Genomic DNA, 23,098 nt, shown 5'->3' on the forward strand with positions numbered 1-23,098 from the left:
CTCCCGGGACGGAATGTCAAGGCTCAAGTATAGGTATTCCGAAATCGGTTAGCAAGAACGGAACATGTCCGATATGTAGATCCACACGACCGGGACTGGAGTATTGTGTAACTTCCTTAATATTAACAAAACTGCTTATAATTGTCGAGAATTATCAGTTTGATGAAAGAAACTCACATACCTCTGATTCTTTATTTTTAAACCTAGGTAATTACCAGGCAGAGCATTTTTCAAGCAGATTGGCCTTGTAAATCTCAGTTCTATGCCAAAGCTCGATGCCCCCCAAGAACACCCACCTGTGAGGCACTGTCGTCATTGTGACAGGCTCTAACAGCGTCAACATTCCCTAGCCAGTTTCCCGAGGATGTTGTTGCCAGCTAAGTTGATATAGGACTGGTCGATGACAGAGAACTACAGCGCTACGCACCGCCACTCATAGCTGCTTTCTTTCACAGTCATAAGGCGGCGTTAGGACGGACAGCACTAATAGGCGCCTCCACATATCTTGATACCGCTACAGTCAAATAAAAGGAGCTGTATGGCTGCTATGTCGCAAACTAGAAGACGTCACTCAGGTTCTTCCGTCTTGATTCACATCTCACAGCTATCTACCCGTATATACGGTGTTAATTAGCGGACATAAACGCGACAAATAGACTGACGAAATATCGGTTGATATTTAGGTAATTACAGTATTTCCTCGCTCGCCTACACGTATAGGGGAGAAGCAGTTCGAGGACTGTGAAGAGACAATGGCAGAATTCGGTCTTGCTAAAGCGCAAGGGGTATTGGATGGACTGAAAAAATGAAAAACTCGAGCAGCTCCAGCTTAAGTTATCCAACGTAAAGATTCCTAGTACATTCCACGCTCCCTTTCTAGATCCAAGTAGTAACGAACATCGTCTCAGAGAGCCTCATAATGCAGTATATGCCGCCATTCCCCTGCACTGCTCTCATCTTTTCCTGTCCATCATGCTCTTTATATACCGGTAAGGTTCATGAGGTGGATCTGATGCGGATTATTTCGAAAAACTTTTAAGATCGTAACTTAGTGGTGGTCGTCACCACCGCCAAATCGGCCGGCAACGAAGGTGCCGAGAAAAATCCCCCCCAGGACCGATAGGAAGTAGCCTACGTTCATTGTCATAACTGCTAACATCCTATGTATATTGTGAGAAGGGGATGAAGATCAAGAATAGGGGCCGCCGCAGACGGAAGAAGCTAAACGAGGACCGAGAAATAGTAGGACCGACTTACAGTAAGTATCCAATGCCCCCAATTATTACTTCGAGAAGCGCACGAGCGGTCTCGGTTGCAACCTTGAACGGATGGCCACTCCATTGCGACCTGAATCGCTCACCCATCGACTCCAAGTCGCTCTTGCTGCCTGGATACTCATCCGAATCTGAAGAGATATCCTTGCGACGACGGGAAAGTGCTTGGTTCGAATCGAAGATGATGGCCCGTCCGGCTATCAGGATCCGATGTACTAGCGCCAGCACGATTAAGAATATGCAAGTGCCGGCGTATGAGCCTTGACCTTGCGGAGTCCAGGCGCTCGAGTAGAGCGGTGTTGTGACGCTCTGAAAGAACACCATAGCCATGTCCGCTGAGCTCATCATCATGGACGACGAGTCCATGTCCATTCCTGAGGTAGACGACGCCATAGAACTTGCACTCGTCATCGTCATGCTCGCCATGGCTGTCGAGGTCGACATTGTCATGTCCATCTTTTTGATCAAAGACGTAGTTTCGACACAGCGCTGTTGACGGAGGGGAGTCACACCGGAAGAGTTGGTGGAGGTAAGATAAGGTGCAATAGTAAATTCAAGAAGAGAGTTTGTTGGCAATAATAAGATGATATGTTGAACTGTCGCTGTCCAGTCAGTTAGTTACAGGTAGATATGCTCTGATCTTGGCCGCTTGGTTACGGAGTAGGACATACCTACGTATTCTTATACGATATATCAAGACCAACGCTACAAAGCTGAGGCTGTTATATGCGCATGTTTTATTCTATCGTCTATAGTCGATGGTCCAAACCGTGGATGTTGCAAATTTGTGACAGACTACGAACGGTTGACTTCGAAATCTCAAAGTAACGGGGCTCCGAAGTCTAGACGAATAGATATTTGCTCACGACCGTTATCCATCAGACGGAAGAGATAGGCACTTGGTCGATGGTGCGGTTGGATGGTTGGAAGCTGACCACATATGGGGTCTGTTTAAGGGCTCTTATTGGAAAGCTTGAACCTGAAGTTGGAAAAGTTCCAAGATACGGCTCGATGTTGTAAATAGAGCAGCATTGAGCAGGTAACCCGGATGAGAAGGTAACTCGTAACTTCACATAATCACATGTAGTAAATGATAGATCCTGGCTTCCAACGTTATTAGAGGCTGATGAGATCTCCAGTTTCCTGGGTTAAGCTTGTCGGGGTCTTCCGCTAAGCGGACTTCCTAACTATTTCTGGAAATTCTAGGAATAAAATTGCTCAAACTCTCTCAGGTCCCCTAAACATAGGCAGGGATCGCCGGTCCTACTGGTGTCAAACGTTACTACGGCCACCCCCTCCTAGTCATTTTAGAGCATGCAAGTTGCCGCTAATGAGACAACACTGAACATCGACGAACATGTGTAGTTGCATAACGTAACCAACTACGCAACTTACTTGAAATCCAAGTTTGCGCCTCCTACTTCTTGTTCTTACGCGAATGAAAGATCGAAAGACGGCTTAAACTGCGTTGACGAGCTTAGCCTTGACATTTTATCCTGAGACGTCGCTATCCCGCGCGTTTCGCTCGACTACGCTCGACTACGCAACGAAGTATTATATACAACATGAACTTGCTGGATGTCCGATGGGGATAAAACCGAAATCAGATACGACAGGTATCTAACAGACGCCACGATGACGCCAGTTTTCACTTATTTGAACTTTAGGTAGTTATATTCATTGTGTAATTAATGATGTACCTTGAGAGGTACTTTAGTGTAAGACATTGTGTAAATCAGATGCCCCTTTCTCTTAGGGGGGGGTTCGTGAACATGTTCCACACCTCGCAGCCGACCGCCCATGCTTTTATAATGTGCAACATATGGGTGTCATTGTCACCAATGATTTTAATGAAACGAGATACTTTACTTCTCATTCTGGTCATTAATTGACAGGTGACGTATTACCATCTGGTCAAGAATAGTCAGTATCAGTAAAGATGAAAGGAGCGGGCGAAATGGGTGGTCGACTTACGAGAAAACCTCGGAATGCAAGTATACTTCACGTGCACTAGCCTTGGAGCTCATTACTCTAAGCTGAGCTTCTGCTGCCTCGTCGTGGACTATTTTCAGAACCTCCCCTGGGCCGCAGGCAACTATACCCACCGCATGCCCTGGCTGGAGCGTCGCATCCCTCACAATTGTCGTGATATCTGGACGTCCAGAAAAGACGCTAATGGGAAGCCGACTAACAGTTTGCGAATTCCCATTCAGTTTTTCCTCGGGTCGTTCAGGATCTTTAGATGTGCTATTGCTTTTAGACTCGGGCCTGCCTGTCTGATATATTGAGATGTCGAGGTTTTCGGGTACCATCTCGAGCCCATTCTCTTCAAGGTACTCTAGCAATGCCTCTTCGTACCAGTGGACCAGTTGCATATCTCTCGTTGCAATGACCACCTGGATCTTGTTGACGAATTTCTTGTTCCCGCTGCGAGCTTGCCAAGCCGAACGTAACAAGCTTTCCATAACAAAAGGTAGCGAAAGACCGGCGCCGGCGCCGCAGGCTACGATAAGGTTGTGATCGTACGTGTATAGAGGTCTTCCCTGCACGCCGCCGTACGGTCCGTCAAGCAAGACTGGTACGCTGAAGCCCGGCTGTTTAACTGCGTTTTGGGCGAGGCGAGCTGTCAATCCGCTCCGGGGATGTACGTAAAATGTGAGCTTCGAGTTCCCCTTGCTATCTCTCGTAACAGGCAAGCTGCATATAGTGAATGGATGTGCGGTAAATGCGTGTAATCCCATATGAACGAAACGAAGAAACATATGTTGGCCTGGCCGCCATGCAGTATCGATAGGAATCGTAACCTTCAAAGTCAAATCCGAGACCATCGTGAAGCTAGCGCGGTGAGACAATCCGAATTCGAAGTATGTTCGGATTTGAGGGTACAAGAAGGACAGCGTGTAGAGTACTCCGGTTGCGATGAAATAGTCCCTACCGAGGAGAGTTAGTCTGCCATTGTTAAAGGATAAAGGGGTAAACCAACCAGGAACTGAGTCGGAAGTCGCAGTGGATGAAGAAGAATACAACGAATACGATCGCCGCAATGTAATGCGTAGCCTTGAAAAATTCATAGAATCGATCTCTGTTTTCGTATAAGTTAATGGACGTGCACCGTGTAGTCGACAGAAGAACCTACCGGATAAAGCGGAGGGAAAAGACTTGTAGATAAGCCTGCGCGATTATGGCAACGACACCAGTCCAATATACAACGCTAGTGTCCCATTGATTGACCATATCGCCTTTCCAAATATGAAAAACGATAAACGGGAAGGTATGGACCAAAGCTAAGGCGAACATGGCCCAACCAACCCAGTTATGGAAAACGATTAGTCGTTCGTGAGAGACACCCGTCAAGGATGCGATCATGTTCGCCTTCGTCGGCAATATTATCATGAAAGGCAGACAAGCTAACGCCATCCAACCCGTCCTTGTAGCGATAGGCGGCGAGCTGCCATAATTCAGTGTCTGTGTGTTTGGCCAGTAATAAGGCTGAGGACCGAGGGTCATAGCTATTCGCAACCGTTTAGTGGAAATTTCGGAGGGCTATGAAGGTGCCAAATTCAAACCTACCCAAGAAGAAAACCGCACCGGTAATCATCAGAAGGCTGACCCCCAAAGACGGCATACGCCACCGGGTTGCTGCAGCATCGTAACGACGATAGGCCAGGAAGCGGATGCTGGCTACTAACTTCCGCCACCAGGCTTTTTCCCTGAGGGAAGCGGGAGCAAATCTCTGGCTACAGAATCCAATAAAACATACTCCGATGACTGCAATGAAGAAGTATACTGTCGATAGAGCAAAAACGTGATCGGCTTGGTACCTGGAAGTTTAGTTTAGCTACATCAATCGCTAGATATGTGAACACATTCATCCACAAAGGACATACCAGTATCTCCAACGGTAATTGCGATAGGCACATTGCGCCGCGGTGAACTTGCTACACGAGTCGGCTCGAGAAGAGTGAAGCATCACTGGCTGGTTAAGCCAGGGAGTTCCGGTCATTTCCATATCCATATTGTCGTTTTCTTAACGGTATGGTACCGGTGTCCCTCAGCTTAACGTCGATCAGAGACGATATAATTACTACACAAGCATCATCGGTATGGGCTGCTCTGTAGACCACGAGCATTTATGTAATGGCACAATACAAGCTTTTACTTTCCGACTTCCATCCCGCGGCGAGCAGGGGCGGAAACTAGCAGGCTTTACATAGCAGATTCTAGGTTACCCCCTTATCGTACGATGGTCAGCTCCATAAAAGCCACCAACCGGGACATGCTCGAATGTGATCACTTCGAGAAAAACCCTCTCACTATTCGCGCTTGAATTATGGCATTAGGATCCAAATGGGAGTTTGTGGGGGTTTGGGGTGTGTGTGTATTAACTGACCATGCGGGATCTTACAGGGATGCCGACCACGGTTATAGCTCCGGCCCACGTTGTGACACGCGTAGACGAGACTACTCGATACCCGGTTGGTGGCACACACTATCTGCGCTACACGGGCTACGTAACTAGTTACAAGACATCCGCGATGATAACTTGCTCATCGTCAAAGACCCGATACTACCAAGCTGACCAGAGGAGTTCTACCTAGTTAGAGCTAAAACAGGACGAAGCAAACCGTCAGCGAAGGTCCGTGGGTCTTCAGTTCTAGATGGCCGTCTTAAACAATCCGGTTGGTCCATCACTGTAACTTCAGCTCTTGGTCACAAAATCGCCAACAATTCATACCATCAGGCCTTCATTGGACGACGTTAAACTACCTCGACAATCTGTGGTTCTTCCATCGTGACACTATCCCTGTATTCGTCAAACCGTGCGTTAGAGATGGTAAACCCGCCACCTTCATGGGATCGATCTTTCCAGAGTCGATCCCGTAGCAAATCTACACCTCCGTCAAATACTTGAAATTTCCCACACCAATATGTGAGTCGTAATACAGAAACAATGGAGCGCGTGGAAAAGAAAATCCTGTGGCATCATGCACCAGAGTTTAGCATGAAGCATGCCGGCGAACAATTAAAGAAACGGGGTACTCACAGGGATAAAACTGAGAATGCGAAACAGGCTTTAGCAAGTATACAAGTCTCGACTACGCTCTCATCTAGAATACTGCAGCTCCTCTCTAAATACCAGGGCCGTACACTTAGGTGGTCGGAGTCTGTAAGGTCGCTGGAGGATTGAGCAGCGACGCTGTATGCCCAAAATCCCGAGAGCAACATATCGTTCATGACCTCAAAAAGACGAGAAAAGCCCGGCCTGAGGTTGAAGTAGGACAACTCTATCCGGGCTGAGCATACAGCTGTGGCGAGAACAGATATCGCCAAGTTCGACTCGCTGAGACTGAGGGGGAAGGGGGGTTAGGAGGCGTCCCAGAAGCTATAGAGGTAGGGATAAAAGTAGCTTTTCCCACTCCGAAGAACGCATAAACATACCGTTGGGTCCAAACTAAAGGAATCTCTGGGGGTTGCTGATAATTTGCATAGAAATAAATCCGCAAACGCGGATTCGAGTTCCAGCCGTTCTCTCCGCCAATTTCCCATAGTGTTTTCCGAAATCGTTCAGGATAGGCACAGCACAGCAACGACATAGTAGTAATGGCAAGAGAAAATTCAGTAAAAACTAGCAAGGCTTTGAAGAAGCCGGCTCGGGAGGGTCGGTATTCCATGGCGTGTATTACTCGAGAACGGAGGTGGTAACCTGGGGAATTATGCGAGCTAATAATAGGGCAGCGGATACATCAAATCTTTTATCACGAAAATAGGAATAACCTACTTATACACTACTAAAGGCCTGGTATCCTGAGGAGTACTTTTACCTCTCGACTGGGAATCCTGTCGTATATCACTTTGATAGGAGGTAGTAACCCGGACGATATTGAGGTAAGGGAGAGGTGGGCCTCTGTACTGAGTATAATTAGATATTGCGTGTGGAGCCATCCGACTCAGCAGTCGCAATTCATTTCATATTGAGTCAAATACAATGATTTACGTGTATATGAGAATAAATACCCTAGAATAGATGCATCCTTGTCTAATCGTTACATAGGTGAACGGTGCTTATCTTCGATGAATTTTCATGGAATCCTGGATTAGAGCACATATGAGCAGGTTTCCATCCGTAGCAGGCGGTTACGATCGTCCCCTTTTGATACACAATACGAGATAGTTCATGCTTCGGTTTACCCCCGTCCTTCCACCAGCAAGTGACTTCTGCCACATTATCCATTGGGGAGGACCTCTACCAATTAGATTGGATAGACCAAGAGTCAGAACGGAAAGGGAAATGCTATATACTTTATGCCATCCTAGACTTGGTACCTATGCATTTCACAAAGAAATGTAACATCTAGCTAATAACTATTGCATTTATGCTCAACGTGGTGAGTTGAAATCCTTTCTATATGGCGGAATAGGTTGGTATACTATATAAGCTAGAAGACTAACCTACCAAATAGGTATAAAAATGTAATAATGCTCTCTCATAAGAAATCAAGGACCACGACAATGAGCTTTCGCTGCTTTTCCATTCAAGCATTCCAAACAGATAGATTGGGGAACAGTTAACATTATGTTAAATAGATGCCTACCTAGGTTAGGTATTAAATTTCGAATAAGAAACTATGACTTATTAGATTGCTGTTTCATATTAGAGGTACTTCGTCAAGGTGTACAGTAGTGTTAATTATAATTACAAATATGACTTAAGATGTTTACCAGGTAGGATAAGGGGATGGGAATAATCTACTAGCATTCACTCTATGCGTGACTACCCTTAGGAGCACTACCCTCTCTGACAAACGGGTACTTTAATGCGGCTACTGGGCTGTATCAGACGAAGAATACAACTTGATAGAGAGTGGAGGTGGCGAAAAGTATGACGATAACTGGATGTAGAATCCAAAACCACGTAAAGCATTTAGTGTTTCCCATCGATGTGGAAGAGTGAGTGAGTGAGGATGGATGATTTCGGTAAGTACCAAGTAAATAGGCGAGGATATTGGGAAGTCTCTAGAGAGTACTGTGATATGATACCTTGGCTAGCAATTTTTTCGTTAACCACCTAGTAACAGATGTGCCTATTATGAAGACCAGAGACAAGTGCAACAGACGTCCATATGCATAGTCCGGAAGTTGCCCCCAAGAAATTATCATTGTTGTTAATAAACCTGAGTTGCCCTGAGCCTCTATGAGCTGTTGCTGCTTTAACCTGAGCCGAGTGTGAGCCTCCGTCATAGCCCCAGGTTCTTTGTTTTCGGCCATATCGGCTAAAGCTACTATTCAATTGGAACTAGGTATACTCAGAGACTCATTCCTGCCTGTCTGTTGTCTTACTTTACTTTGAAGTAAATGGGAGTTGTTTCCGCACTGAAATTATCAGGTATATTATCTTCCATACAAAATAAGCGGTAGTGATCATATGGCACTTCCTCTTTAGAATCTCTTGAAACCTACAATATATATGTTGAAGCTATTACAAGTTCTATATTAGTTTCGAGATCACAGCCCGTTCTGGGCATTAGTTGTTGCAAGGTGTATCTTCCGCCATACAAAAAATTCGTATGGCGAAAGGTCATTCGCAAATAGTTTCATCAATTAAGTAGCTAGAGATATATGACTTATATAAACTCCTCAATAAAGTCTAATAACCTTAATATCATAGTTTTAGACCTTCCTGGCGCGACTTACACTAAACTTGATATGTGGGGCTATGAACCTAGATTGCCTCTCTAATCATCACAGGTAGACCACCTCCAATCAAGAAAAGAATATATAGATCTATTCAATAACATCTTATAATTAACTGTAATTTATTTCTATTTTCTGGCACTTGAACTGGTAGAGATATTCAAGTTTGAAAAGGATATGTTTTTGGTGTAGCCCCTCATATAAATAGGGGGAGCCATACAAATCTCAACCAGCACGGTTAACGATTCTTGTCCGAGCGAAAACTTAACGCAGACTCTCCCTGTAGCAAGTAGCCCATTCTTCATATCATCCGGCTAAAGGCAGAATTACTACGCAGCTATACTTTCCAACCGAAGCTTCAACATGCGGTCCAGCTCGGTGGACCCATCCGCCTGTATGCCTCTCTCGTCCATATTCCGGAGCAACCTGTCGATGTATTCCCCCGCTGGCTGGTGGAGAATATGTGCCATGGCGTTATGGATGGCTAGAAGTCGAGGGGAGGGAAGGGTCGATTGTCCGGGTACTGGTAAGATAAAGCGTGCGGGTGATAGGAAGGCCCAGATCTCGAGAGATATATCGGGAAAGAGATGAGTTAATGCAGTAACTAGGTGACTGCTGGTTATCGGGTTCAAAGAAAATCCGGAAGCCACCAAATTGTTAATGCCGTGTGAGTAAGGGTGATGGTATTGCGTGGCCGGTCAATTTCGGCGCCTTCAATTAGGTGTGTGAGACCGTTGTCAAACATGTTAAGAAATGCGAGCGCCGCTTCTTTAGAAGGATGCTGGGCAAGGTTTATCTAAAGGGGGAAGGGGCAATATTGGAAGGGGAGCCTAAATTGACTTCGGCCAAGGGATGTGGAAGTATATGGGCAACTTCCAAAACATCGAACGAGGCTTCCGACAATAAATTTCCGTCTTCATCTCGAGCATCATCACTGTCACAATCAAAGCGACTTGTCGCTATAGCGTCGTCGAATTTTCGTGATATCACAATAAGATAGCGGGCATACACACACACGACAATCATCCCGCAGAGCAGACGCGAGTGTCGGCGTTTCCGCGAAACTCTGCGCTACTGCCCCTTCCGTCTCCTGGACTGCGGAATGGAAGATCGAGATAGGTTGAGGCGTCTTTCTGGTGGTAGTTCTTACTAAGAAATGTGAGCATTGATGAAGAAATGCAATAGACAATTTATACACGGGGTTATACACGGCAGTATGAAATTATCTAGAAGATAATCTACGAAGATAGAGAAAGTTGAGCAAAACTCCTCGAGATTGATGCCTTCGTCATTATCGTCTATCGAGAGCGCCATAGCCCGTATAAAGACGTGCAATAGATTGTCGCGGGATTCATCGGAAAGTGCATATTCGTAGGTGAAGTGGATGAGTTGAGGACGTTTATAGGGACTGCCATCATTGTTCTTACTGCTGGTCTTGAAATTCTCGATGATACGTTGAAACCTGCGCTTGGCGACAGTGCGCTAGACTGTCCCTAAGGGCAGCTTCGCAGAGAAATTGATAGTGCCTTCGAGGGACGATTGATGGCGGTGCAGTGGTGACGCCATGTCGCTTTAAGCTAGAAACAGGAAGGGTAAAGATTAGGACGCTGATGGAAGCACGTTATGGTGTCGGTGGGGGTTGGGAGATGGGTAAGGGGAGTTATCCATATCCCTGTATAGACCCCAATTCCCCATAATGCTCCGCTTGCTGCCTTTCTTAACCCCCATAAAGGTGGAGAATGATCTGCAGTGCGGGGTATAATACTAAGTAAGTTTTGAGTCTCATAAATGTACCGAATTGTACAGCGAGTTCAGGGCTGTAGAAGGGATAAGGCATATCCCCGTGTTGGGGTGGAAACTTGAAACTTATATCTTTGAAGGTTAATAATAACTCAGGTAGATTAAAGAGCTTAGCTGGACTACATTCGCCGTGGTTAAGGCTGCAATGGCGTGACTGAATGGACGCTTTACATGAAGTTATTCTGGAAGTTGACTTAGTCCAGGGACAATTAGTGAACTGTTTGAAGGGGGAGGCCATAATGTAACCGACATTGCGAACTACGAAGCGCGCGCTTGGCGCGGCTCGCAGTTCGCGTTGTGTGTTGACAGGTTTAAAGGTTGTAAAAGTGTAGATTTGAGCCTTCAGCTCGGCCAAACTCAGGGTTATCGTGCCCCCAAGCGTGGCCCCCAGTGGCGGTTAGTTATGCGCGCTTCTAAAGTAAAATTATATGGAGGTAATGAGGGGAAAAAGAACAGCGAGTTTGAAGAAACCAATATTATACCGCCCAATTGTTTCCCCACATTCCCCATTCCTCGATGACCACGCATGGAATATGCAGGCTTTACATTGGAACTTAAAACCACTGAGTAGGTACCTAGGTAGCTATTAAAGTTGACGAAACATTGCATGGTGGCTGTAATTATCAATTTCAAAGTCTTACGGCTTTACTTCCCGTCTTAGCAGGACAGCCTTACATCCTTTCTTTAGACGCAAACGCTGTAAATAGGCAGTGCCAATGTGACACGGCTTGCACCTGACATGTGATATCAATTCCCGATAGGTAGCTTCCAGTTTGTGAATATCATGCTTCAAGTGTTACCACCGTTTCCGTCATGTACATGCGCTATTGATGCTGTCCTACCGGAAGTATAATATAGCTACCATCTTTAAATAGACACGACAGCAGCCAAGACAATTTGCATAACCGTAAAATGTACCATTAGGGATTTACCGGCGTTATAGACTTTAGTATCCATGTGTTATCGATGTTGCCCTACTACCTCCTGAAAGTGCAATATTAATACCTTCTTTAGATGGACATGGTGAATCTACCTTTATGCAGAACTGTGTCGAGTTGGAGGAAGGTCCACTAGGTTCTCAGCACTTCAAACATTGCTCCAACGACCTCACCTATTGCCAAGGACTTAGAAATACTTCCAGCTCTTTTTTTTTTTTTTTTTTTTTTTTTTTTTTTTTTGAAATGATTTAGGCAGTTTATGTGGGATCGTATCATATTCGAGTACATGAAAGTATAATAATAACATACATTTTTGGATATTACCATTCATAATTTATAATATATTTACCTTGCAAGAATGTTCACAATGTGAAGTTCAGTACCTTAACAGCCCCTTTTAACAATCCTACTTGCTACTTAGGTGCTAACTATATCATAACACTAAAGTTAAGGAGTTCCTTACACTAAATAATAATGAAAATGCTGAGGGTTTTTATATTAACTTAGCCAAACACAAAAAACTTAACTGTCAACTTGTAAAACACAATCGTAAACAGTAACAGGAATTTAATAATAGCACATGAATATCCAGATTCCAGCCCCCTTATTTCGTTCAAACCAAAGTCAATGGTTACCAGAAATATGCGAATAACACGCGAAAGTTGGCCTATCAATCGCCGATCAGCAGCAGCTGTAGCTCTTGATGCTGATTAATGGCATGAGAGATGCTTCACCACCGGAGGCACGACGCTGCACGAATAGGCCTGCGATGCAAAACTGGAGAAAAACGGATATGGCGACAACGACCCATTGCAGAGTCTGTAGCATAGCATTCTGTGTGACGAACACGCCTTCTTGAATGATTCCGGTGTCGCCTTGAGAGGGAAAGATCAGCGCCCTACATGCTTGAAATGTTGTAGTCGCCACAATGAAGCCAATGGTAAGACTGTAGGCATTCAGCAGCGCGGTAATAGCAAAGGTGGCTCTGTATGTCTTCGTGTGGTTCGAGGATGCGAGCAGGATCCAGAAAGTGAAGATGCTGAGAAGGTAGATGATGAGGAAGCTGATGGGCACGCCAGCTGGGAAGACCTTGAGCCGCAACTGCTCCGCTATGGGGAGGATCTTGCTAAGGGGTTCTTCAATGTCGGGGACTTTGGCGTCCTCGTTTTCCTCTGTCAGCTCTTCCACAAATTGCGATACCAAGGGTTCATCATCATCGTATTGAAGATGTTGGACGCAAGCCGTTTTGGTGGTGTTGGAATCGAAATCGTCGGCATTGGTATTGGTCGAGACACAGGTACCTTAATGATAAACCGATATTAGCGATTGAGTTGTAAGAAGGCACAATGGTCTGGCAGAAGGCTCACCAAAATATCCAAGTTGAACCTGTACAGGAATCGTGTCGTTGCTGTGAACTTGAACGATGTATAACGAGTTGTTGTAAAGGCAACCCGCAGCTATATAGACTACGACTAGGTTAGCTGAACCATGACGATACTAACGAGGTCGAGGGTTTCTTACTACTGATAGCCCCAACAATAATCCACAGCATAAGCGATAGACAAAATAGGGGCAACAAGCTCTTCGGCTTCTGACCCCTGGTCGACATATTGGCGGTTCTTTGGTTGTTGACGGGTCTGTATGCTCTCTTCCAGGCCATTGTTAGCTGTAAAGGTAGTAAACTCTACCGGACGAGTTCAAATGTGATTTGAAATGGAGCAAAAAAACAGGTGGCACAATGATGAGAGAACGATGTTCACGAATGATATAAACCTACGTATCAGGTATGTTCTAGGCAGGCAAGTAACTGCGATGGCCTCATATTTATAATAGGTACTAGGTAGGTGTTTTGAAATTCCAACCCTTCCCGCCAGCCTTGCGCCCATATCCCCAAATCAACTTGATACCAAACTATATTCATGCACCCATCCCATAATAATAATTGAGCGCTTAGACAAGGCTTTGGGGCGGCCATGTATGCATTAGAAGCCTCTTCTCATTAGACCGCATGGGCGCATGGCGCGCTTGAATATCTGCATGTCCATTGCAGGTAGAAGAACTTCAACCATTCATTCCCCTTGTTTAATCATTGCAATACAACGCCATGCCGGCTGCAGCCTTTCTGCTTGTAAGCTCGGAGCCTCAAGCGATGATTTCTTGCCAAGGAGAGCTGACAATTCATGGCTTGCTTAGCAGCTTTCTTTGGGGGGGCGGGGGCCAGAAGACACCCTACATCAGCCAAACTGATAGAAATCATTTAAGCCTCAACTGCACGCTACCTCGTATGAAGTTGCCAAAGAGCACAAGAGGCTGGAGCCACTTCTAAACCAGCTAGCCTGGAAGCACAATATAGCGAGTGCTAGGGATATCAGAAATTGGAGTACCGAGGTGGGCGTGTCAAGTTGGGGCGGCAAGTCAACGTGAGAGGTAGCAAGTAGGTAGCAAATGGGTAGATTAGTGACTAAAGTATCGCGCAACCCTTCTTAAATCTAAGGGGGGCGAAGCCTCCCTTATATATCTGCGGGCTAACCGCTAGCTAGCCGCAGGCTAGCCGCAGGCTAGCGCCTGCTTCTCCCTCTCCACTTATGCCCCTGACAGGGCGGAAGAGGGAGCAAAGAGGACATGTTCTAGTTATGATATTACACTTAAGGCCTGTGACAAGGGGAATAGGCTTGGAACATAGGTTCAATTCATGTAATAATTCTTTAGGGGTCTTAGGTCCTTAATCTTCTCTTCTTTATTGAAGGGGGATCGTTTTAATTATTTAAGTTTAATTTACTATGCTTAAGATCCGAACTTTAACGCTTTAAACGTTTATAAACATTTTATTAATTAATTTTACATATATATAATAATTTAATAATTATTTTTAATAATTAATAAATTATTTATTTTAATTTAATAATTTTATATTTTATATATATTAAAAGCGTGGCATTTATCATTATATAATATTAATTTTTTTTTTTAAAAACTTATTTTTAAACGTTAAATTATAACTTATTCGTTTTAAAATTTATCGGGATATAATTAATAAAATATTTTAATTATTTTACGTATATTTTTATTAATTATATGTTTAAATAATTTTTAAATTTAATGCTTTTTAATTAATTAATTTTCTTATTTAATTAAATATTTTATTTTATTTTAAATTTTAATAAAATTTTTTATTTTATTTATTTAATAATTTTCGAATTTTATTAAGTTTATTTTTCGTAAAATTTAATTAAAGTTAAATATTTTTTAATTATTAATGCGATAAAATTTAATAAGTAAAATATAAAATAAGTTATAAATTTTTTAATTTATAAATAAAATAAATTTAATAATAATAAAAAAAATTATTTTTTAAATTTTAAAAAAATTAAATATTTTTTTATTTAATTTTTTAACGGGGCGTTTAATTTTAATATTTTTAACATTTAATATAATTAATTAATTTTATTTATATATAAAAGTTTTTTAACGTCGTTTATTAATTCATTTTTTTATATATTAATAATTATTTTTTAATTATTTTTTAATTTATTTATACATTTAAATTATTTAATAAATATATGGTTTATTTTTTAAGTTCCGAAATACCCCGTTTAATAAATTATAAGTTATTAAATAATAACCGTAATTTATATAAAAAGAAGTAAAATTAAATAAAACCGAAAAAATGTTATTATATATAAACTTAATAATAACGAATAAATTTTCTTAATTATTTATTTCGTAATTAATAAAAATTTAAAAATAAATTTTAAAAATTTAATTTAACCGTTCGGTTTAACCGTTAATTTATAAATAAAAAATTATATTTATATAAAATTTAATATTTATTAATTTAAAAAAAATTTTTTATAAATAAGTAATAAATTTAAAGTTTTAATTAAAAATTATATTAAAAAAAATATTATATAATTTTTAATATTATTTAATAAAAATTTATATTAAATTTTTAATTTTTTTTTCCCTTTTTTTAAAAAAAATAAAATATATTATTTTAATAAAAATATTTATTATTATTTATATAAAATTATAACCGTTTAATAATAATAAATTTATAATAAAATCCATAATTATAATTTATTAAAAAGTATAATATAATTTTATAAATTATAATAATTTAAAAAAAATATAACGTTAAATTTTATTTTATTAATAATTTAAATATTTTCGTATATAATTTTTAATAATAAATTTAATATTTAATTATTAAAAGTTCCGAATAATTAATTTAAAAGTTTTATTTATATTTATATACCCGGTTATAAAAATATTATATTTTAAAAAAATAATTTCTTTTTAAAAATTTATTAAAATTTAAAAACGGTTTTTTTTATATAAGATTTTATTAATAATTTTTATATTTTTAAAAGGTTTTTTAAATTATAAAATATATTTTAAGTTTTATTAAGTTATTTTTTTAAGCCGGTTAATGAATTTTTCGGACCATTTAAAAGTTAAAATATTATAAAGTTTTACCGAAATTATAAAAATAACGGGGGAAAAAAAAAAAAAAAATTTTTATAAATGCGAAAAATGCTTTTTTTATAAAACCGCTTTAATAAATTAATCCTTAATTCCCCTTTTCTTAAAATAATATTATAATAATTTTAATAAAATATTAATTTTTTTATTTTATTTACCCGGTTAATAATTTATTATAAATTAATATAATAAAAGTTTTTAAGTTTAATACATTTAACGTCGGTTTAAAACTTTTACGGTAATAAAATACGATAAGTTTTAATAATTTAAATAAATTTTAATACGGTGTTTAATTCCTTTTAAATATTAATATTATTTACCGAAAACATTTATTATTATTAAAAATTTTTTATCGTAAATTTTATAATTTATTTTTATTAATATAAGTTTTCGGAAATAAAAAATAACGGGTTATAACTTTTTATTATTATTTTTTTAAAAAAATATTACGTTAAAAATATAATTAAAAGCATTTATTTTTATATATATTTATTTCGCGGGATTAAAATATGTTATAATTAAAGTTTAAATGAAATAATATTTAAAAATTTTAAATGTTTTATTTATTTTTTTAATTTATTTTTAATTTTATTTATTATTTTTATTTATTTTAATAATAAGTTATATTATTTTAGAAAGATTTTTAATAAAATAACGGTAAAAATTCGTAAAACTTATAAATTATTAAAATTCTTTTAAAAATTTTAAAGCTTATTAATTTTTAATGTATTTAATTTTATTTTACGTTATTAAAATGTTATTAATATTAATAATATATCCGAAAAATTTTATTTTTTATACTTGTTAAAAAAATTTCCTTAAGTTTATAATAAAATAATATTTCGAAAATTTTTTTAATATTTCTTTTATAAATATATTATATTTTTTAATAATATTAATATAAATTAAAAAATTATTAAAATAAATAAATAACTTTACGTTAATAAAATCTTTAAAAATATTATTTATTATAATTTAAAAAGTTATAAATGTATTAATAAATTTAAAAAATATTATAAAATATTTAAATAAATTATATTTATATTAAAATATCGTTTTTCATTTATTATTTTTTTTAATTTATATAAAATAAAATCCGGATTTTAAATTAATTTTAATATATTATTTAATAATTCGGAATTAAGTTTAAAATTTAATAATAAAAAAAATAAAATAATAAATAAGTACGATAATATTATTTAACTTTTAATAATTAATAATTAATTTAAATAAATTTTTCGGATTTAACTTATTAATAAATATTATAAATGTTTCGTAAAAAAAAATTAACCTTTTAATTCGTTTTATATTAAATATTTTTTTTAATTAAAGTTTTAAAATATTAAGTTTTTTTTTATTTATAATATAAAAAAAACTTTATAAAAATGTTTTTTTTTTATTAAATTAATTAAATAATTTTAAAATTAATAATTCGGAAATTAACGTTTTATTTCCTTAATTATAATATATATAAATTTATAAAATTTTTTAAATACGGATTTTAAAGTTTCCTTTATTTTAATATCACGTATTATTATAATTTTTTATATTTTTTAAAAAGTTAAGTTAATATAATTCTTTTAATAATATTTAAAAATAAATTTTATTTTTATAAAATTAATAAAAAAATATGCCGGTTTATAAATTTTTATTTATTAATAAAGAAAAATAATATTTATTTTATTATTAAAATTATTTAATTTAAAGTTAATTCGTAAAAAATAATTCTTTTAATGTTATAATATAATAGGTTTTAAAAAATATTTACTTATGTTAAATATAAGTGTATTATTAAAAATTATTATTATTTTCGGGGTAATTTTTTTAATAATAAATAATTTTCATTTTTTTATTTTAAATAAAAATATTAAAGGGATAAAATTATTTATATTTAATAATATTTTAATTTTATATTTTTTATAATTATAATAAGTTTTTTACCCGTTTTTAATTTATAAGGTTTTTTTTTTTTTTAATTTTAAATTAATTTTATTACTTAATTTTTTAATAACTACGGATTATATAAGTTCATTTTAATAAAGTTATAAATTTTAATAAAATAAATTATTAAAGTTTATTAAAAATCCGAATCGGAATTATTAATTTCCATAATCCGGGATTATATTATATTTTTAAAAGTTGCGTTAATTTTCGGTTTTTTATTTAAAAAAAACGGTTTTTTAATATTATTTTTTTGCGGTTTTTTAACGGCTAAAATTTTTTCCGGAAATGAAAGTAATTCTTTATTATTAATATTTTTTTTAATAAAATAAACCAAGGTTTAATAATTATTTTAATTATAACATTAATATACTTTTTTATTTTTTTTTTATTTATTAATATTTTTTTAATTAATTTTTTTTAATATTTTTTTATTTTTAAATTAACGTTTTTTATTAAAATTAAACTTATTATTTAATTTTAATCGATTTATATTTTTTAAAGATCGGTTTTAATTTAAAATAAAATAATTTTAATTATAATTTTATTAACTTAATTTCGAATGTTTTTTTATTAAAATAAACGTATTTTTTACCGATAAAATATTTAAGTTAATTAATATATTTTTATAAATTTAATTAATTTTTTAAATAATTTATATAAATTTATTATCCGTAATTAATAAACTTTTTTATTTAAAATATATTAATTTAATAATTTTATCGGGAAAAATTTTAATAATATAAGTTTAATAAATTATTTTAAATTATTTAATTACTTTATTAAAGTTTTAAAACTTTATAAAATATTAAATTATATTTTTTTAATATTTTAATTTAATTATTTTTTTATAATTCCGGTATTTTTTTAAGGGATTTTTAAACTTATTTTTTAATATATTAACGTAAACTTTTTAAAAATTAATAAATCTTAACTTTTTAATTTAAATCGTTTTTTATTAATATTAAAATTATTTTTTTTTATTAATAAAAAACTAATTTAATTAATCCATTAATAATTTTCCGAAAAATTTATTACATATATTTTAATATACGTTTTTATTTTTAATTATTAAATATAAAACTTTAATAAGTTTTTCCCGTTATAAATAAGTAATTTATTTAATTAAATTAATATAATAATAATAAAAATAAATCGGATTAATCGTTTTAAAGCTTTAATTAACCGTTTATTAATTCCTTAATTATTATTAATTTTATTTACCGAAAAATATTTTAATAAAAAAATATCGTTAAATAAGTTTTTTTTATAAAACCAAGGGTTATTATTATTATCGGAATTATTTAAATTTAATTTTAAAAAATCCGGAAGTAAATTATTAATAAAAAGTTATTCGCCGTTATTTTTATTTTTTTTATTTATAATTAAGTTATAACGCGTTCTTTAAAATTAAATTTACGCGGTTTCCGAAATAACTTTTAATTAAGTTTTTTAAATAAAATTAATTAATAATAAATTCGTGCTGTAAAACTTAAAAAATAAGTTTAAATTAAAATATATAAATGGTTTAACGGTTATTTTAAAAAAATTTTAATTATAAACCGATAAAAAATCCGTTATAATTTTTTTTCCGATAAAATATAAAACCGAATTAATAATTATAAGTTTATTATAAATTTAAAACTTTATAATTTTAATAATAATATTTTTAATATAAATTTATAATTTTTTAAATTATTTTTTTTATGTTTTATTTAATTTATTAAAATAAATATAATATTTAATAAAAAAGTTATTAATAATTTTATTTATTTATTTTTTTTAATTATTAATTTATTAAATAATAACGGTAATATTTTTCATTTTTTTTTAATAATAAAAAAAATAAGTTCGTATAAATAAACCGTTTTTATAAGTTTATTAATAATTTAAATTCGTATTTATTTATTTTTAATAAATTAAATTATTATATTTTAAATTTATCGGGAAAAAATATTATTTTTTTTTTTAATTTTTTTCTTAAAATTAAAAATTTATTTTTTAAAAATTTATATATTTACGCGATTAAAAGTTATTAAAACATTATATATTTATTAAATTTAAACATAATATTTTCGTAACTTTTATTAACGGTTATTAATTAAACGTATAACTTCGATAAAAATATTAAAAGTTTTAATTATATTAAAAATATTATATATTTTTTAATATAATTCGAATATTTAAATAAAAAAATTAATAATAAAATTTCCCGTTTAATAAATAATTCCGTTATCGCGTATAATTATATTAAAGTCTTAAAAATTATATAAAATAATAACGTTATTATTATTAAAAATAAAAATTAAAAAATCATTTTTTTAAAAATTAAATTTTAAATTTAATTTTAAATTTACGGGAATAAATATATTAAATTATATATTAAGTTTAATAAGAAACTTATTCCGCGTATAACATCGTTTTTTTATATAATATAATCGGGTGTAAAAACTTAATTAATCGATAATATAAAATACGTTTTTTAAAAGTAATGATTTTAAATTAAAACATTATTAAAATATTAAAATAAAAAGAAAAAAATTAAAAAATAATTCATTTTTTAAATTAAAGAATATATTATTAAAAAATTTTTTAAGTAAATGAATTTTTATTAATTTTCGTATAATTTTTTAAATAAATAAAAATAATAATTTTAATTTAATTAATTAATTTAAATAATAACGTTAAAAAAATATTTCCGCGAATTTAAAAAATTTTTCGTTTATTAACGAAAAAAGAAAAAATATATCGTTAAAATTTATAAAATATTTCTTATAAAAATTTTAACGATATTTAAAATAAATATTTTTCCGGATAATTATAAAAATATAATTTAATTTAAATAAAATATAAATAAATATTATTCCGGATAAATATATATAATAATCCGGAAAAAAATTTATAAATTAATAAAAAATTATTTATAATAAAAAAAATAAGCTTAAAATATAAGTTTAATTTATATAATAATTTTTTAAAAATTTTAAATCTTTAATTTTTTCCTTTTTATTAAAAAGGGATTATTTTAATTATTTAAGTTTAATTTATTATGTTTAAGATCCGAACTTTAACGCTTTAAACGCCCATAAACATTTTGTTAATTAATCCTGCATATATGTAGTAACCTAATAACTATTCCCAATAACTAATAAACTACTTATTCCAACCTAATAGTCTTATATTCTATGTATGTTGGAGGCATGGCACTTATTGCCATGTGACAAGGCCTAATATAAATCTTTATTTTGAAACACATCAAGTACTAGGTATGTTCTACATAGAGTGTATTTGATCATTGGCGATCATCCCGCTCGCCCTTCGCAGCTAGATTTGATAGGTTTGTCAGTATAACAGAATGAAAGAAGGCGAGAAAAGGGGAAGTTGGGAACTACTAAAAGTACAGTGAAACGTAACCTTCCTCAACCCTCCAGAAACTAGCTTTCTCTCCCTAAGGACTTATCTGTAGTTCTCATCGTTGGGGCCTTGGAGTTTACTCATTTGGACATGATCTAGAGGCAAGCGGTCCTTCCCATGCCCGTCCAACATGCCAGACAGCGACCCTACGACAAATTCCTAAACTCAGGGTCACAGATCTAGGAAATAGTCTAAACAGATAGATTCGATGAAGAATGAAACGTTACTCACCGATGGCTAATTATAAAGACTTATAACGCGCCCAATACGACTCGCTTTCTGCTCATAAAAGCAGCATGAACAACTTCACGTAGCCCTGCAGCGGCTACCAGTATCCTACCTCGATATATATAGATCGGTACATTGCTAGCAAGGCTCTAATAAATGCACTTCGCCCCATCCAACCATGAAGCTGCTCAAACGGGCTTTATCGCAGAGGAACATGTGCTAGATACCAGGGTGCTCACGTGGTAGATAATGGTATATCCGAAAGTAGGTAGATGGTCTGTCCTTATAAATTATTCCCCGACTATTCCTGATTAGATAATCTGGCCGATCGAGATAATAACAAGAGATGCGTGTGTCTGAGGGGGTCGGGCGCTTAATTTAAGAGACTGCGTAGTTACACAACAGCTGCTTCAATGGCTATGGCGATGCCGACGGGCATATGCCGGCGAGGGAACTTCATCAGCCGTGGAGTAACACAGGTCTGACGATGTAGCCCTACTACCTACAGTAGCTTTTAACTTGCAGTGAGGAGAAATGGAGTCCTTACTCACACATAGCTTCAACTGAGTTTTTACTTGATTCGATTGATATCGTTCGACGAACTTGATTCAGTTAATCATATTGCCTTAATAATTAAGATAGGAAGACTAGGAAGCGAAGATGACGAAGGAAGTAGTTGTAAGACAATCCGAAAGTCCATATCATACCTAGAGAATACCGGTCCTAGAGATTCGAGGCTCAAGGAATTAATTCTTCACTAGAATTTGACTGGAACATACTACTAAGGTGTAATACTTGAATTCATAAAAGGGCTCGACCTAGAAACAACGGCCGGTTGTCACAAACATATCATTTACCGATCCCCATACGGTGTACTCTTACGAAATCTTCACGGATTATCTATATTGATTTGGATTCCTTACTATGATGACCAAAGTCTATGTTTACGACAAGTATCTACCTCATGCATATAGCTGGTCACTGATGTAGACTAGCTTTCACAATAACTGCGACATTCTATCTTCACAGATTTATGAGTGTCTCAATATAAGACAATCTATAGAAAAACTCCGTATGATGTGATCCTGGATTAATGTCTTTTAGGAAGCATGTGGCTTCTACATCAACTTATTGACGGAGACTGAATAGGTAGGTAGGGTGAAATGAAGAGTGCTCCTCTTAGAAAAGGGATAAGCAAATAGGGGAGTGGACTTTGATTATAAAATCCTCGATCTTCCTTAAAGTAAAACAGGTAGTACGTTCTACTGCTAATTAAAATGCGTAAGGTTTCCTTCCAACATAATCGTGGTATCATGAAGCTCTTTCTTA

The 23,098-nt window shown here is 34.9% G+C and overlaps 4 protein-coding genes across 4 annotated transcripts; all 4 read right to left on the reverse strand.

Moving 5' to 3' along the window:
- Window positions 1-1,048: 1,048 nt before the first annotated feature.
- F4807DRAFT_464858 (Ctr copper transporter family-domain-containing protein) lies at window positions 1,049-1,718 on the reverse strand (the record flags this gene model as incomplete). Its single annotated transcript, XM_048002195.1, has 2 exons — window positions 1,049-1,160; window positions 1,258-1,718. 2 exons carry the CDS (start codon window positions 1,716-1,718, stop codon window positions 1,049-1,051), a joined length of 573 nt encoding a protein of 190 aa, XP_047849721.1.
- A 1,202-nt stretch (window positions 1,719-2,920) lies between these two features.
- F4807DRAFT_443854 (putative FRE ferric reductase-like transmembrane component) lies at window positions 2,921-5,516 on the reverse strand. The gene is made up of 6 exons (XM_047999587.1): window positions 5,162-5,516; window positions 4,845-5,095; window positions 4,411-4,783; window positions 4,258-4,356; window positions 3,249-4,205; window positions 2,921-3,184 (listed from the first exon to the last, which is right to left on the reverse strand). The coding sequence occupies exons 1-6, from the start codon at window positions 5,287-5,289 to the stop codon at window positions 3,178-3,180; spliced, it is 1,815 nt and encodes a 604-aa protein (XP_047849722.1). The 5' UTR covers window positions 5,290-5,516; the 3' UTR covers window positions 2,921-3,177.
- Window positions 5,517-5,628: 112 nt separating this feature from the next.
- On the reverse strand, window positions 5,629-7,315 carry F4807DRAFT_443856 (uncharacterized protein). The gene is made up of 2 exons (XM_047999588.1): window positions 6,714-7,315; window positions 5,629-6,621 (listed from the first exon to the last, which is right to left on the reverse strand). Exons 1-2 carry the CDS (start codon window positions 6,944-6,946, stop codon window positions 6,315-6,317), a joined length of 540 nt encoding a protein of 179 aa, XP_047849723.1. The 5' UTR covers window positions 6,947-7,315; the 3' UTR covers window positions 5,629-6,314.
- Window positions 7,316-12,052: 4,737 nt separating this feature from the next.
- Window positions 12,053-13,462, reverse strand: F4807DRAFT_443864 (uncharacterized protein). The gene is made up of 3 exons (XM_047999589.1): window positions 13,226-13,462; window positions 13,072-13,170; window positions 12,053-13,005 (listed from the first exon to the last, which is right to left on the reverse strand). The coding sequence occupies exons 1-3, from the start codon at window positions 13,362-13,364 to the stop codon at window positions 12,386-12,388; spliced, it is 858 nt and encodes a 285-aa protein (XP_047849724.1). The 5' UTR covers window positions 13,365-13,462; the 3' UTR covers window positions 12,053-12,385.
- Between the last annotated feature and the right edge of the window lie 9,636 nt (window positions 13,463-23,098).

Source organism: Annulohypoxylon truncatum, assembly GCF_022578515.1.
Source record: "Annulohypoxylon truncatum strain CBS 140777 unplaced genomic scaffold F4807scaffold_45, whole genome shotgun sequence".
NCBI lineage: Eukaryota > Fungi > Ascomycota > Sordariomycetes > Xylariales > Hypoxylaceae > Annulohypoxylon > Annulohypoxylon truncatum.

Bases quoted from the DNA above. Each gene is read 5' to 3' on its own strand.
- F4807DRAFT_443854 (XM_047999587.1), bottom strand. From the start codon at position 5,289: ATGGATATGGAAATGACCGGAACTCCCTGGCTTAACCAGCCAGTGATG. The intron at 5,096-5,161 runs GTATGTCCTTTG...CTAAACTTCCAG, and splicing joins AATTACCGTTGGAGATACTG to GTACCAAGCCGATCACGTTT. The intron at 4,784-4,844 runs GTAGGTTTGAAT...GGTTGCGAATAG, and splicing joins CGGTGCGGTTTTCTTCTTGG to CTATGACCCTCGGTCCTCAG.
- F4807DRAFT_443864 (XM_047999589.1), bottom strand. From the start codon at position 13,364: ATGGCCTGGAAGAGAGCATACAGACCCGTCAACAACCAAAGAACCGCC. The intron at 13,171-13,225 runs GTAAGAAACCCT...ACCTAGTCGTAG, and splicing joins TATTGTTGGGGCTATCAGTA to TCTATATAGCTGCGGGTTGC. The intron at 13,006-13,071 runs GTGAGCCTTCTG...TTTATCATTAAG, and splicing joins GGTTCAACTTGGATATTTTG to GTACCTGTGTCTCGACCAAT.
- F4807DRAFT_443856 (XM_047999588.1), bottom strand. From the start codon at position 6,946: ATGGAATACCGACCCTCCCGAGCCGGCTTCTTCAAAGCCTTGCTAGTT. The intron at 6,622-6,713 runs GTATGTTTATGC...CTTCCCCCTCAG, and splicing joins CCTTTAGTTTGGACCCAACG to TCTCAGCGAGTCGAACTTGG.